The sequence below is a fragment of the Onychomys torridus genome, chromosome 13, assembly GCF_903995425.1.
Source record: "Onychomys torridus chromosome 13, mOncTor1.1, whole genome shotgun sequence".
NCBI lineage: Eukaryota > Metazoa > Chordata > Mammalia > Rodentia > Cricetidae > Onychomys > Onychomys torridus.
Window position 1 is genome coordinate 41985862 of NC_050455.1, and position 16793 is coordinate 42002654.

At 41.7% G+C, this 16793-nt stretch overlaps 1 protein-coding gene across 1 annotated transcript in view; it reads left to right on the forward strand.

Annotated features, from left to right (window-relative positions):
• Prdm6 (PR/SET domain 6) overlaps window positions 1-16793 on the forward strand; it is a 103992-nt gene that overhangs the window by 5706 nt on the left and 81493 nt on the right. Inside the window, exon 2 of the mRNA XM_036205277.1 lies at window positions 3283-3590. Within this exon, the coding sequence (XP_036061170.1) occupies window positions 3283-3590 (308 nt within the window). The remainder of the gene's footprint in view (window positions 1-3282; window positions 3591-16793) is intronic.

Consider the following 16793-nt stretch of genomic DNA (forward strand, 5'->3'; position numbering starts at 1 on the left):
CTCACACCATAAGAAAGATATGAAAAACAAGAGTAAAGGATCCCTCTCCACCTAGAAGGCCTGCTTTGGCCTTCTGAGGTCAGTAGGTGGGCAAGCCTGTAACCCACAGCCTCCTTCTTCCCTTACTCACAGACCCTAGGCAGATGGGCTCTAAGGGAGACCTAGATTGCTATAACTCTCTACTCTTGTGAATAATAATTGCAAACTTACACAAAAATCCCTGGTTTTTTAAGGCTTGGAATTCGACGTGAGGAGTGGTTTGAGGATCTAGCTGGCTTTTCCTTCAAACCTTTTGATGTGTGTGCTTGTGGCTCACTGGCTAGAAAATACTATGTTTGCCAACTTGTGACTATTTGTCAATCCTGAGAAAAAAGTTACTTGTTCAAAACTTCCCCCAGGCTCCTCTGGGACTCTGATACAGGTTAGATATAAATATTTTCAGTCCAAGAGAGATTTTGTGTGGTAAAAATGTTGGAGACTGTACATAACTTTATTTGGATGGCAATTGGTCAACTTTTCTGGGAGGAATATTTTTACATTTTTATTAAGACTCATATTAAGTGAACTAATTAGCATGAACTTGACTTGGCTACTTTTCAGTGACTTTAGGATAGAGTCTTCTAGAATTGGGGTGGGGGTGGGGGCGGGGATGGGGTCCAGTTTTCCAATACTCTACAAAAATGCTACTTTTAAAGTATGCTGTAGAGAAAAATGAAACCTAACAAGTTGAAGTGGGATTGAGACATGAGTTAGCTGCCACTCATTTCAAATACTATTGAAGTGTGCTTCTTGTCTGTGGGGTAGTGGCTGGAGTTAATTGCTTCTAGTCTGTTTATTCACATAGATGATGTGATGCTCCAAGTAGACAAGGGGGAAGTTGATAGAATTTTTGGCACAGGCTATTAGGATGTGAGTAGTGATTTTTTTTTCTTCTCACTCTTAATTGAATGAACCAGAAAGGAATTATCAGTTAAGCATTCCCTGGGGTGATTTATATTTATTTTCATGGGCTCATTGCCTTTTCTTATTGTCATTTTTTTTTTAAAAAAAGCTTTTTTTTTTTTTTTTTTTTTCTTAGGTGGTTAAAGGTCATTTTAACACATCTGCAAAGTCAGACACATTAAAAATTATGGACAGCAGCTTGTATTTCTCTATTGTTATTATACTTTAGCTTCTCTTAGCTCAAGAGTGTGGGAGAGAGAGAGAGACAGAGAGAGGAGAGAGCTATCCCTGTAACTCTATAACTCAATCATGCCAGAGTTCTTTTCGTGGCCCCCAAATGGTTACATCAGTAAACTCTTTCAATTCTATTGATTGAGTCATGAGTTGGTATATAAAATTCTCCTGGCTTTCATTAGTCTTTCAGAATCTCTGCATTTGAAGGCTTCTGGGTTAGGCTGACAGAGACGCGAAAACAGAGACGTGAATCTTTTCACTGTCTCTTTCTAGTTCCTTGGTCCCTGACCCTGTTTCTGTGCCCCTGAAATGTCTTGCTTTGTCTGCAAAATGGGAATCGTGGCGCTTAGATACAAGAGTGGCAGTTTGCTGCAAGACAAATGCAGGACACACAGAAGGCATTCAGGGATGACATTCATTGTCAAAAGTGGAGTCTTTGAAGACTCCTCACATTAGCCTGTGTTGCTGGCAGGGAGTGAGTACCTTTGGGTTAAGGAAGGCACACCTGCAGAAACAAGATGTTGCTTCTCATAGAAGGCTGGAGGACAGCTGCTAAGAAGTTACAGCCAGCAGGCCTCCTCACTCCTTGAGCAATCTTAGCTGGAGTAGAGGGGCTGCTCATGGAGGAGAGGACTGACTGGAACCACCTCCAGTGAGATAGGATGCTCACATATCCAACCATTATCATCATCAAGCAGTTGGCATGCCAAGCGTTCTGGCTCCATTCTGGGTTGTGATTGAATGTTCCTTATGGAAAATTCTTCGCTGATTTGCTTTGTCACAAGTATGGGGGGGGGGTAGTTCTGCAGTTTCAGCATGGATCTGGCACATTTGGAATGATCTACAAGGGCTAGCTGCCATGGAGGCAAGGGGCAGATGCCAACAAGCCCCGAGGGCAATTGAGGTACCCCGATACCTGGCTGTTATCATCTCTACCAGTACAGGAGCACAGAGTGCTTCGGGCTGTACCACAAGGCTCAGCTGCAGGAGGACTCTGAGGGTCCCCAGCGAGGCTGGACTCAGGAGGCAGTGTTACACAGGCCACAGGCCGGAGTCCTCTGAGCAAGCTAGCCGCACCAGGGAGCAGACACAGCGGCTCCGCCAGGCCCATTAATAACCCTTAGGCTCTGCGATGCCGACAGCACGCTTGCTGAAAGCCTAGCTTCTTGTGTCTGCCTGGTCCTTTCTGTTCGAATCAAAGGACACTGGGTGCTCTGGAGAGGCATGCCTGGAGGGGAGGAATCCCCTTGCGAGCTGTCTGCCCTGGGGCAAGTTAGGAGCAGCTTCACTAAATGAGACAATCTCATTTAACAAGGGCTCAGTCTTCCAGCCTGCTCATTGAATCATTACCCTGATCATTAAAGACTCTTCACCCTGATTCTTAAGCTTGCTATTTGGTTTGGCCTCTGGGAATAGCTTGCGCGTACCATCACTACTGATACCCACACTCATGCCACAGTTCCTACTTATCCTTGATGGTTGGAGTCCCTGGAGTGGGCGCTGGACAGGGACTGGGACCGTAGCTCCTACGGAGCGGGGTGGGATGGGGGGTGGGGGGTTGGTGCCTGTGCTCAGGCGGTAGACTAGGAAGCTGCGGAGTCCAGCGTTTGTACCTGTCATTCCTGCTTTGATAGCCCAAGAGCAGAACCAAATACTCAGGCGACTATCTGAGATAACCGGTTCGACAAGAGACAGACTTCTTGAGGAGGCAAGGATAACCACAGCCTGAAACGCTGGGCTAGGGAGAAGGCATAGGAGCCGGCGAGGGTTAGAGAGAGAAGCTGAAATTCAGGCAACCTGGACCGGTAGCAAAAGGCGCGGGCGTTAGGAGCCCGGAAAGCATACCTGGCTATCCAAACCCAACCCAGAAGCCTTGCGTTGACCCCAGCAGACAGAGTTGAGTGTTGCAAATTCCCAGGGTGTGGTGCGAGTTTCTTTCCGACATCCTATGGTCTTAGCGCCCTTCTGGTGTCCCCCCTCCTCAACAGGTGGTTTACCTGCTGCAGTTTAGGGAGTTTACCCGAGGGTCGTCCTCCCACCCCCCACCCCCAGACAAAAGATCAGGTTAACGCGCTCTTTCCCCTCCTTCTCCGGTGTCTCCCACAGGTTGCGACATGTGCGCGGACAACCGCAACGGGGAGTGTCCCATGCACGGGCCACTGCACTCGCTGCGTCGGCTTGTGGGTACCAGCAGCGCTGCGGCCGCTGCACCCCCGCCGGAGCTGCCTGAGTGGTTGCGGGACCTGCCCCGGGAGGTGTGCCTGTGCACTAGCACCGTGCCCGGCCTGGCGTACGGCATCTGTGCAGCGCAAAGGATCCAGCAGGGCACCTGGATTGGGCCCTTCCAGGGCGTGCTCCTGCCCCCGGAGAAAGTGCAGACCGGCGCAGTGAGGAACACGCAGCACCTCTGGGAGGTAAGCTGACTTAGCTGAACACCACCTTGCCACGCAGCCTGGGCCCTTGGCGGAAGCCCAACCCCCACCCTCCACCCTACTGATGTATCAGGGGACTAAGATCCCCAGTCCTGTGGAGGGCTGGCGTCTGAAGTTCCTGCAATGAGGATGCTGGTAGAGCGTGGCTTTGCCTGGGCGGCCTGTGGGCTGCTGAAGTCAGAGTCACCTTAACCCGCCTCTGTTCAAACCCAGAAGGATTAGCGCCCCTCCCCCACCCCCATCTTGAAGATAAGAGACAATGGGCCCAGGGGCAGGTAGAGTTACAGTTATAGCCAGAGGACCTTAAGGTCTCTCTCTGTGCCTGGAGCAACAGAAGCTGAGGGGAACAGTCAGAGTAATTTCTCAGATGAAAACAAGTTTGTGGTGATAAGGTAAAGTGCTTGCCTGCCTCATAAGAAACCCCTGGGTTTGGTCCTCTGGGTCAGTGTACTGGAATGATGATGAACACCTGTAATCCTAGCACTGGGGAGGTGCAGGTAAGAAAGTCAGAGGGTCAAGGTCACCCTAGTCTGCACAGCAAGTTTGGGGCCAGTTTTAGATCATGTAAAACTTTTGTGTGTGTGTGTGTGTGTTTGGGGGGGGGGGTAAATGGTGAATGTGAGAGACCAAAATATGTTCTACAACTTTGAAAGTACTCAAACCCCTTCATGAATTATATTATAAATCAAAACTTTAAAAAAAGTTTCTCTTTTGGTCAAGTAAAATTATACAACTTTCAACAAAGGAGATAATTAAGACACGAGAAAACCACATTTTGGCATAAGTTAATCCAGACTATTATTCAAAAATACCATATCTGAGAAATGCTTATCAGAGCTTCCGGCTTGATTATTGAGGTCCACTCCTGAAAGAGAGAGGATTATAATTAGATCATTCTTTGACTGATCTTAGCTTCTCACCCCATGGAAAACTAGTTATGAAATACTAGATACTAGAGGCCATAACCTTAAAGGGTGTAAATCTGCAGTCAGGTGAACTAATGAAGGAAGAGCCATCAGAAAGGTAAGATTCTTAATTGCCAGGGCCTTATTGTTATTGGGGACTCTAGGGCTCCAGTATAGAGCTATTTCAGCAACAGCATACTTCCTGGTTACATATGGCTCAATGGCTTGCCAATGTGATCATTTTTGTGGGGAGCTGTTCCAATTCACTACATAAAACTTACAACATTTAATAATCCACTACATATTTACTGAGCTCCCTTTGGCCAGCTTTGTATTAGGCCCTGGAGATAGTGCTGTGGCAAACAGAGTTACTGTCCAGAACCCTCACGTGACTACTGGGGTCAGGGGGGCTGAGGCCTGTGTTTGCAAAGTCTCCCTTGAGAGAGAATGACCACAGGAGCTTGCAGCCCAGCAGCCCTAGGTGAGGACAGGGCCGTCCATGAGCCGCCTGCTCTATAGTTATCCACAGAGCTCTGGATCCAGGCTTCCAGGTTCCTTATCAGTCCTCAACAGTTGCTGGAAAGCAGTTGAACACTTCTGTCTTTCAGGATGGAATCCCTGAGCAAAGGGGGAAGGGGTGGGCATATTTATGTCACTGAATGAGGCTTTTCTTAAAAAAACAAAACAAAACAAAAAGAAAAACCAGTAAACATTCAGAAATTCAATGTCTAAAAGAGGCAGGCGGAAGTGGCTTGGCAGGAAACTTCATGGAAGCAAAAGTTAGAGCCAGTGCGTAGCCACACTGACAGGCAGGGAGAATGAAAGCATCTGGTTCTGATGCCCTTCCTAGTTGGTTTTTGGTGTTGTTGTTTTTGTTTCTCGCTAATTCAGTTGTAACCTCCAGTGTGGTTTCAAGTTTATGAAGTCTGTCCATGCATCCACACACTCTTCATGCTTCAATGGTGTTATTAACGCCTCTAATATCCCATTGTTAAAGGTCCACCGATGCTTCCTAGGGAAACCCACAAAGCTGTTGTGTGTGTGTGTGTGTGTGTGTGTGTGTGTGTGTGTGTGTGTGTATGGGTTTATTCTATCTGAAAATGTGAAAGCGATCTGATCCCACCCTCTGAGGCTTGTCTATTTTTAGACTTTAGAGCACAAAGCCATAAATATGGAAAAAAAGAATCCCATAGTTCATTTTTTTTTTCCTAGAAGGCTTTGAGTGATTGGGATGTTGGCAAGAAGCCACTACACATACAGGCTTCAACAATACGAAATGTTGGAAAACTTTTTTGTTACACTTTTGATTATTACATGATGAAGAAAAAACTCTGTCATAATTATAAGACTGATTTTTTTTCCTTGATACTTCCATAGATTTAAAGTGAGTTTCACCTATTGTTTGGGGTACGTGAGCTGGGTGTATTAGGAAGATATATAAAATTAGTGCTTGGCATTAACCGACCTACTAGGTTTGTGCTTGAATGATCTATAGGCTGAACTCCTGGTTCAGAACATAATTAATCTATTTTTTATCATCCCTCTCTAACAATAATTAGAATGACATACATTTGGGGGACTGGAGGAATATTGAAGTTTTACCCATGTAAAACGTCTCCTGAGAGACGGTAAAAAATGTTTCTGACTGGGGTAATTTAGTGGTAGTGACTATTTGTGGTGACAGAAGACTTTTTAAAATAGGGTATAGAGTTTTATTAGTACAATTACTTTTCAGATATGGAGTATGAGTGGCTGGAAATGTAGGTCGGTGGTCAGAGTGCTTGCCTAGCACATGTGATAGCCTGAGTTTGATCCCCAGCACTGTATAAAACTAGGCATTTTGTGGGAGATGGAGAAGGTTCAGGCATTCAAGGTCAACCTCAGCTACACAGGAAGTTTGAGGACAGCCTAGGCTATTTGAGACCCTGTCTTAACAAAACAAAATAGTAAAAAAATGAATAAATTATGATTTAAAAATTTAAGCATTATGATTTATGAGACAATGATTTGAATCAAATCACTTTCAATAATAGGAACTATTAAATTGCCCTTTAAATTTTAGACTCTAAATTTGCAATCTATCCTGAAAAAGTTTAATCAGTTTATATCAGAGTCCATGATTGGGCTACCCTGTAGATCTTCATAGGAAAGGCTTTGCAATAACATTTTAATGACTCACAAAAAGAGTTATTCACTTAAATATTATTTTAGACATCTGGGATATCTGGGTGACCTAACTCAGATTTTCAAGGAAGTCAAAAGCTATTGAATCATGGCTCTTCAGTTTTAAAAGTCAACTGTAATCATTCTTCTCAGTATTTTTTTTTTTTTTTTGAGTCGTTTGTTGAAGGAATGTCTTCGTATTCAGAGTTCAGTTCTTAGGCCCTGATATATCTTACTGGGGTTGCTTGTGTTCATTTCAGTACAATAGATGGGTTGCTAATTTTCCTGTTACTGTTTCTCAGTGGGTTTTTGTTTCAGTTTATAGTTCATTGTATGGTTGATTCTGCTTCCATACTTTATGGTGCACATGCAGGTTTATGATGCAAACAAACAGATTCACACTTAGTTGCTCCTTTTGATGATTCATGAAAAGCTTCATTCATAGGAAAACTTTCAAATGTATGAGGTCCATCACCATGGAGAATTTGTAAGCATGCTGACACTTTCTAGGTAATCATTTTCATTATGTATATTTCCAATGATTTAAAATGCAGCAACTTAAAGACATTAAGCACCATTGCACACTTCAGCATGATTTGAGTCTTTAGGTATTTATGAAGAGAGGTTTTCTTTCCTTCAGTTCTCCTCCCACCCCACCCTCCTCCGCTAATGATCTAAGGTTATTAACCTTTTTTTCCCCCAGTTTAAAGAGATTAGCAATTAAAAAACACCCAAATTACTCCTTTTTTCTAGTTTCTTTTAGGATTATAATTTTAGTATGTTTTGAAAAATAACAAGTTTAGAACCTTTAAAACAAAAACATTACAGAGAACATTAAGCAGCCCTTCAGTTACATACATTGATTTTTAACGAGACCTGGACACAGGCTTTAGTTCTATTTAGATGTTCTGGGCAGAAGTCTTTCTGACCATTCAGTGAAAACAGACTCTTTCTCAGCAGTTAGGGCTCAGAGATGGGAGTGAGATAACTTTATCCTAATGTGTTTTCTGATGAAGAAGTGAAAAGGCACATTTGATTCCAACATTTATGAAAACATTATCTTGGTTATTAATGTGTTCTTTTTTCCCTTGAGAGAAATTAATCTAGTTGTATATGGTTTCCTCTTTCTGCTTAACATCAGAATTTAATATGACTAGACCTGAGGAATGCACACAGTGTATACTTAGCATTCTGCTGGAATAAAATACAGAAGTTTAAAATAAAGTTACAATCTAAGATAAGCTAGAATTATACCTTTCAACTCAAGGTCTGTTTTGACAAGAAATTTTAGCAACAATGACAAAATAAATTATAGCCATTTTCAACTTAATTTTCCTTCCGCTAATTGAGATAATGTAGCAGCTTATTAGGATTATAGTCAAGGTGCTTGAGGGGAATTTAGTTTTGAACAACCCGTCTCCCCCTTTGCTTGAGTATGTCTGAAGCTTTCATTTTCATTGCATGCTATTTAAAGATTAGCTGTTTTTCTTCAGAAAACTCAAAAAAGATAGCGTAATCTGGGCTTTTTTGTGGTTTGATTTTGTGCCATAATATTTTAGACACAATAAGAGTTCTGCTTAAAGTAAATGGTCTAATTTTTAATCATTACCATTTAGCTTAAGTCAAAAAATATTAATGAAAACCAATATTAAACATATAATTCATGCTGCTAAATGTTTATATTTCAAAACCATCATAGGTAATTGGTGCCAGAAGGAAATGGATTGATTTTATTTTTTTGAATGTGCTGTGTATGTTTTTTATAAATGGCTTTATCATATATATACATATACACACATATATTTAGGTGTGAAAAATCATTTTGAATCAATACTTTTATATTAAGTTAAAAAATCACTTAAAATTGTTCAGTGATACTATTGTAACTGTAAATGCCATATCTTGTGTCACACGCTCTGGCTCATATTGGCCCGATTCACAAGACACCATGGGAAGACAGGTTCTATAAATTTTGTGGCTGTCACGTTACAGTGAGGTAACAATCATATTTTCAGCAACTTATCATTTAGTATACTGCTCCACCTAACAATTTAGTTGTAAGTCAATTTCACAAAATTCAAGTAATTTCTTCCTTAAAAATGAACTATTGCTATGTCCTTGTTATGTTTCCAATCATGCATTCTAACAGCTGCCATACCTCCCTGGTTTTGCCTCATTTGATTTGAAGATGTCTTTTATAGTGGTGCCTGTTTGATAGAGTGAGAGAGTTTTGTAGTTTTACGTAAACTGTAAAACCATCTGCTGCCTCTTGGAATGGTTTCCAGTATTGTGTTAAAACATCAAAGATGTAATACTTCATGTTGGCCCCAACAGTCTCTTTAAAGTCATAGCCCTTTAGGTTAAGGCCTTAGATTCTCCTTGATTTTCCAAATCCCTAAAAGACTGAGCTTAAAAAAAAAAAACAACCAAAACTTTAAAAACCTATTTGGAAATCCTCGCACTGGCGAGGTTTCATCTAAACATGCATTTGACATGGTGTATGTGTTGGGAGTAAATACCTCATAAAGCTGATGTAGTCTGTGCACGCAGGACTATTTTTCTCATTTTATTTATTATTTGGAGATTGGCTTTTTTAATTGAGAGCATTTTGTCCATGGGAAGAAAAGGATTCACAAGTATTTCTTTCTCCAAAACGGCATTATCTTCTTCTGTCACATATTATTTTTTATTCCTTTGCCTTAGTAGCAGAATGTAGAAAGCAAAATGGGAATCTTAGAGGTTACTCTGAAGATGAAATCTGTCTTCCCCATCACACAGCATGCCAGCAGGTGATCTGATGGAAACATTATCCTCAGAAACTGACAGGGGTGCCAGCTCACTCCCCTGTGCAAATTATAGCAAATTTTAAGTGTTTGTGGAAAAGCTGTGTTCCACCTTAGATTCACAGATAGTTGTGGTGCGAGTTTGTGGGTTAGACACTTTCGATCCAGTGGGAAATCCTGCACCTTATTTAGCTGGGGAATCACAGCGATGTCTGTGAGACATTGGCGGTGGCATGCAGATGTTCTGAAGGCAGTTGTATATAAAATAGGAGCCTGCCTCTCTTTTGCTTTCTTTCTGTTTCAGAACCATATATGCTCCAAGATTTCATGAGTTCAGACATTCCTTGTGTATTTACACAAGAAACACAGACTCTGGTGTAAGTACTTAGCAATAAAGCCGGGGAAGCCAGGTCCCAGTATCCTTTTCCTGGTGAGCGTTTACCACCTCGCTCAGATAAGTTACAGAATTCCATTATCCAAATTGTTACACATGTGTGACAGAGGTTGACCTTTTGTCATGTCAGTCCTCTTGGTGCAGGCCCCAGGCTCCAGCCTAATGGCTCAAACCCTGATTTACTCACTGTAATAAGGGCAGGAGGTCAAGCCTGTCGGCTGCCTGTTCGTACTCTTCTTGGAGCCTGGCTGAAGGCTGTTAACACAAAGCTTTTCAAAGTGAATTTACAAGCAGCACCCCTGACAGAGGCCAATCAGTGCACCATAAATGTCAGGTTAGTGAGACTGAGCAGTAAGTAAGGCACAGACAGTACACTATTGGCCGGAATCAATTGGCTAAGGATTAACCAAGACGAATAATCTATGTGCGGAGGGCTTAGGGGGGAAGCTAAGTGTGCAGCCTGGGGTTCCAGGTGGACCCGGGAGATCCACCTGTTAGGGGGAAGTGAGGATTGGGGCGGCATACATTTACTTTAGCACAACCAAGAGCATCCTCACTGGTGTGATTCACTATTTGGGAGATTAGCATGGGGTGGAGCATCCAGACTCCGCAACTTGGTGGTTACAAAAACTGACCCAGTGTTAGGCAGAAAGGAGAGAAATTGTTGTGATATGGGCAGCCAGAGGTTCCCACTGTGTTACAGTTCCGTTCATTACAAGGTCATTTATTCAGATTCCAAAACTGTAATGGTTTTCATAAACGCGCAGGCACGAACATGCCTGCTCATTTGCTCCTCACAAAGCGCCTCCAGAGCCTGGAACTTTTGTGGAAGTCACTAATGAGTGATCATGGCTTGAGCGTCTGAATATCCATGAGATGTGGTTTCCCGACCAGACGGAATGTTTTTATCATTTTGTGTCCTGACAGCCCAGACAACAATTCATTACGCTCTGAAGACATCAGCATTAAAATGGAGGAATCCATTAAAATGCCTTATGCAAGGATTTATAAATTAGGCGATTTCCTTGATTATTGCAATCATTTACAAAATTGATTGTTCCAGTGTGGTATAGATAGATTTTAGCAATGATCATTGACAGCAAGCACATTGTCTGATATCTATAGCTACTGATCACTAAAGTAGGTCACTATGCCCCCACCCTGCTGTTCCTGCTCTCAAGGTCAGGCAGACTTGCTAGGAAGCTTCAATTATCTCCAGAAGAGACCCACCTCTGCTCCAAGAGGAAGTGCAGGTTGTTTTCAAGGTTAGAGTTGTCCATTTATTAATTATTTTCAAGACACCACCCAAAGTGTGTAGTCTAGCCTAGCCTGACACTCATTCCTCCTACCTCAGCCTCCTAACTTCATAGCATTAGTTTTTAGATTTTAATCTGTTTTAGAGAGGGTATTGAAACTACCCACATGAATCAGATCAGCCGCCTGCGTCTTTGATATGATGCCCATTTCAAAGGAAATATTTTTTTTTTTTTCGAATTGCAGCTGTAAAGTATTTGTTTGACTAAAGATCTGAACGTCAATAATGGGTTTTATTTGTTAGTCCTTAGACTTCTAATTATCCAATAGATATATCATAGAGTCGCTGGGTTTTAGGTCAGTTAATCCCGGAAAGTATAATAAAGACGTTGTTACAAAGTGTGAAATGCTCAAAATGCAGATTTTTTTTTATATATATAAGCATGCACACGAGTTCTCTGGTGTTTAATCACTAACCACAAACCACAAGTTGCTTTTATTCGTGAAGTATCAGTGATGGGCAAGCCAAATGTGTCAGCGGGGGCTTCATCCAATGAAAGCTAGCTGTGTGGTTTCTGCTTAGTACGAAATAACTGACTTTAGGACATTTGCTTTTAATCATCATTTTTCTCTTTTGAAACATTAACACAAACCAAGGCTTGTAAAATAATAACTTCTGAAAAAAAATATCTGACACTGCTGGACTTAGAAAAAAGGGAGGGGGGTGGCTTGATTTTTTTTTTTTTTTTGTCTTGATTGTGAATGCATAAAATTTTTGTGTCAGAGCAGTTCTTTATTTTAAAAGGAGCACTGTTACATTTCAAAGAGCTAAGGAAATTGGTGGCGCTTTCTGTTTATTTGCCCATTAAGTCAGAAGTTCGTTTTCATCTCAGTCAGCTGGAAAACTCACTGCTTATAACTTTGGTGAAAAGGCAACATTTTCACTGCAGTGCCTTGGCTTTATCTCCTTATTTTCACTTAAATAAAATTTTCCCCATAGCGTTTCTGGTTTCTGTCTAGTATTAAAAAAGCAATGTGACCTGCCCTGTCTCGGGTGAACTGTGAATGAGGCACTCGGTGTTTTAAACGATTCTCCCAGGGCCCCCGTACTATTATTATTTAATAAACCATAATCTACTGTATGCGACTGTGAAATGATGTCATGGGATTTAAGCTTAGTTTATTAAAATGAACAGTGTTTTTCACTCTGTGATTATTTTAGATTAAAGCTGCCTCCAATAATGAAGTGTCTTCTTTAGAAACACCCAGTGTAATCTAATTCAGTAGAAACTTCTTAAGTGCTTCTTAATTGGAATCAAATTAAATGCAATCAAGGCAGGTTTTCAGCATCTTGTAAAGCACCAGAAGCTTGTTAGCCTACTTGGGAACAGTAATGTTTATCACAAAGGGACAGTGCTAAGTCTTCTGTCTATCCACAATGACAACAGAGGAATAGGCAGCCCCGAAACCCTGTAGATTTTAATTAAGAAGTCAGTGCTTCAGGCACCTGTGATGTAAAATATGCACCCAGAGATAGAAAGTGACCTGGAAACAATCACACTACTAAGGGAAGCACCAGCCCACTGTGATACAATGTTTCACTCCAGTGATCTACAAAATAGAAAGGTCTCATTATTAAGTTTCAAGATGGTATATATACATGGATTTTTCTAATAAAAGTAATTAATGCACATCATAAGAATTCCAATGATATAAAACCACAAACGGCCTTGAGGGCTTTCCTCATGGCCTCTGAGGGAGGGCTAAGTATGAGAATTTATTCTATGGAACCATTGTTTTAGAAAGGGACGTTGGCATGATGTCCTTGATACGTCAAACAAGATTTTCACAGCAGCACATGAACAGGACTGTTCCCACAGGCTTCTCGGCAAATGGTTCAGTTGGGTTCTCAGTGAGCAGGTTTTGATTGTGGGTCTAGTCTCATGCCCCCATGGCTGTGCGTTGTGAGAAAATTTAGTTAACAGTCTGCAGACCTGGTGATGTCACAGAAACGCTTCTGATGTTTAAGCATGTTCTATAGCTCACGTCCTTAATAAAACCAGAGGTCCTTCCAGGAGTCTGAGGAGACTGTAGTGGTCCTTCAGGGAGGGGAGAGATCTATTTCCAAAGGTATCAAGATGCTTTGAAATGCCGTTTAAAAAATATGAGGAGTTGAATTTATACAGCTGTGTTGGGCCTGAGAGAAACTACTTAATCTCTCCCTGTGTGCTAATTAGAATATTAGCTTAGTGCTGTATAGAGAGGAGAAAATATGACTTTTGTCAACAATGCAGAATTTCTCCCACTTTCAGTTGTATATTAATTAGATTTTAATGTAAATTTCGCCTCTAGTATATTCTACATAGATAGAAAATCGTTTGGGCCTGGTCAGGGAAAAAGGTCAAAGTATGGTACCTTTGAATAAAAATGTCTTTATGAAGCCATCACTATATACAGTGAACATACACCAATAAGGTTTTCTAAAGAATTTTATTATTTATCTGTGAAAACAAAAAAAATCACAAACACTAGACTACAATATGCATCTTGGATTTAATTACTTATAGCAAAATCAGGTTTAAATAATACTTCAGTGCAATGTTCAAGCTTGCTCACAAGATAAGTATTATGTACTAAAGAAATATACCACACAATGTAGATATTTTTTAAATTGCTAGATGGCCTTTATTATTTTTATTTCATATTTTTATTTTTAAAATTAATACATATTATTGTACATATCATGTGATGTTTTGATACATGTATACATTTGTAATGTTCAAATCAGGGTAGTATATCTGTGTCCTCCAACATTTATCATTTACTTCCAATGAAAATGTTTAATATGTTTCTAGTTGTTTTGGAGTATATAGTCCAATACTATCATCTAAGCTATCCAGTTGTGAAACAGGACACTAGAACATATCTCCCACTTGTCTGAAAGTCAGTCCCTCACAGATATCTCCCTATCCCACCCACCAAAGGAAAATGAGTTCATGTTTAGAACTCTAGTTCTACTGGAGGCTAATCATGATGCAGATACTGGGAACATATAGAACAAGTGTTCTAGACATACATAGTTTCAGTAACTCAGTGTCCTCCCAGCAGTGAGCTAGTTTGAATATGGAATGCAGTGGGAATGGCTTAGTGACATCTGGATCACAAGGAAACCCCAAGGTGCAAAGGCTGCTTGGCCATGGACCTCAGGTCAGGGGCAATTCATTAGGGTGGCTTGACACTGGTATTGAGTTCTGAATACATCTCAGAACCTAGCACACTGTTACTTGTCAATAAATATTAAATAACAGCAGATCATCCCAGGGGCACATTTGCCACTGCCTATAAAAATATGCGTGCCGCTATGTATCAGTAAATATGGAACCATCAGCAGCACATTGTACAGATCCCATCAGTGTTGACCATAGAAAAAACAATAACTCCAAGTGATAATCTGTAGCTAGAAATTTTGAATAAAAATTCTAAATGCCAAAGCACATTATAGAGAGCAAAAAGTTGGACTAAAATCAATATTTTTCTAATATATAAGTATCTCATATCAATCATTTTGATTATAGTACTTGGGAGTCTTTACTTTGATGTGATGATATATTGTGTACGCTAATAAAATTTACCTGAAGATCAGAGAAGCAGAGCAAGCCACAGCTACCACCTGTTATCTCACCAACTCCTCAGCCTGAAAGAGCCTCTAGTTCCTGTCATGCCTTTATATATCTTTCTCTGCCCAGTCATCACTTCCTGGGATTAAAGGCACATGTGCTTCCCAAGCAAAGGCATGAGATCTCAAGTACTGGGATTAAAGGTGCGTGCCACCACTGCCGGGCTCTGTTTCTCTCCCAGACTGAGTCAATCTCATGTAGTTCAGGGTGGCTTTGAACTCATAGAGATCCAGACAGATCTCTGCTTCCTGAGTGCTAAGATTAAAGATATGTGCCACCACTTCTGGCCTCTGTGTTTAATCTAGTGGCCTGTTCTGTCCTCTGATCTTCAGGCAAAGTTTATTAGGGTACACAAAACATCACCAGACTTTGATGGTAAACCAAGCAGACAATCAAAGTATGTCTCAGCTGGGCCAGGAAGATGGCTCAGCAGTTTAAATCCCTTGCTACCAAGCCTGACCAGGCCATCTGTGTTCTACCCCTGGGACCTACATGATGGAAGGAGAGAACCAACTCCTGAAAGTTTTCCTCTGACCACCATGCATATGTTCCCCCCACCCCAGAGTCTATTTTAAAAACATCTCAAGTAGTCCAGCCTCCACCCCTGACCCAGGAGCCCAGCTGCTTACAGCAGAATCTGTGTTCTGTGGGTTGAATGTCTACTCTGAATCTCAGATCGTTGGCTAACCTTTGGCAAGACTATTAGCAAACAAGAATGATGTAGCGTACACTTGCCATCCCAGAACTTGGGAGGCAGAAGAAGCAGGAGGATTGTCACAAATTCAACACCAGCCTGGTCTGCATAGTCAGTCCTGGGCCAGTCAGAGCTACGTAGCAAGATACTGTCTCATAAACGTCAGTATAGGGGTTGGAGAGAGAACTCAGTCCACAGAGTGCTTGCTGCACAAGCTTGGGGGGACCTCAGTTTGATTCTCTAGCACCCATATGAAGAGCCAAATTTGGTGGTGCACACCTCTAATTCCAGCACCGAGGAGGTGGATAGGAGGATTTTTGGGGCAGGAGCTCACTGGCTGGCCAGCCTGGCCTAATCAGAGAGCCCCAGGTCTGAAAAAAACCAAGGAGACAACAAGTCCTGAGGAATGAGACTTGAGCTTAACCTCTGACCTTCACACACACACACACACACACACACACACACACACACACACACAAATAATAATAATAATAATAATAATAATAATAATAATAATAGTAAATAATAATAATAAAAAGGTGTGGAGCCAAGTGTGGTGACACTCACCTATATTTCTAACACTCCCTGAGGCAGGAAGATTTTGAGTTCAAGACAAACCTGGGTTAGATAGAAAGACCCTGTCTTTAAAACAATAAAAGAAACAATGTATACTACGTATAGACTACTACACCATCTTTCGACAACTAGTTAAGGTGAGAAGTTTTATGTTAGGCGCATTTAAAACCTTGAGCTTCCGCCGGGTGGTGGTGGTGGTGGTGGCGGCGCACGCCTGTAATCTCAGCACTCGGGAGGCAGAGCAAGGCGGATCTCTGTGAGTTTGAGGCCAGCCTGGGCTACCAAGTGTGTCCCAGGAAAGGCACAAATCTACACAGAGAAACCCTGTCTCAAAAAAAAAAAAAAATCAATCAATCAATCATTCAATCAATCAATAACAAAAACAAAAACCTTGAGCTTCTAGTGACTTTAAGGTACGTCGGAAGTTCTCAGACTCCTGTCACTGGAGCAGTGGTTGTCAACCTTTCCAATGCTGAGACTCTTTCATACAGCTCCCCATGGTTTTTGGTGACCCCCCCCCCAACACAGAATTATCTTTGTTACTACTTCATAACTGTAATCTTGCTACGGTTTTGAATTGTAATGTCAATATCTGATTTGCAGGATATCTGATTACGTGCCTCCTATGAAAGGGTCACTTGACCCCCAGAGGGGTCACAACCCACAGATTGAGAACCGGTGCACTAGAGTCTAGTGGCTCTAAGAACCTCCAGGAGCAGGGAGCCAAGCACCATTCAGT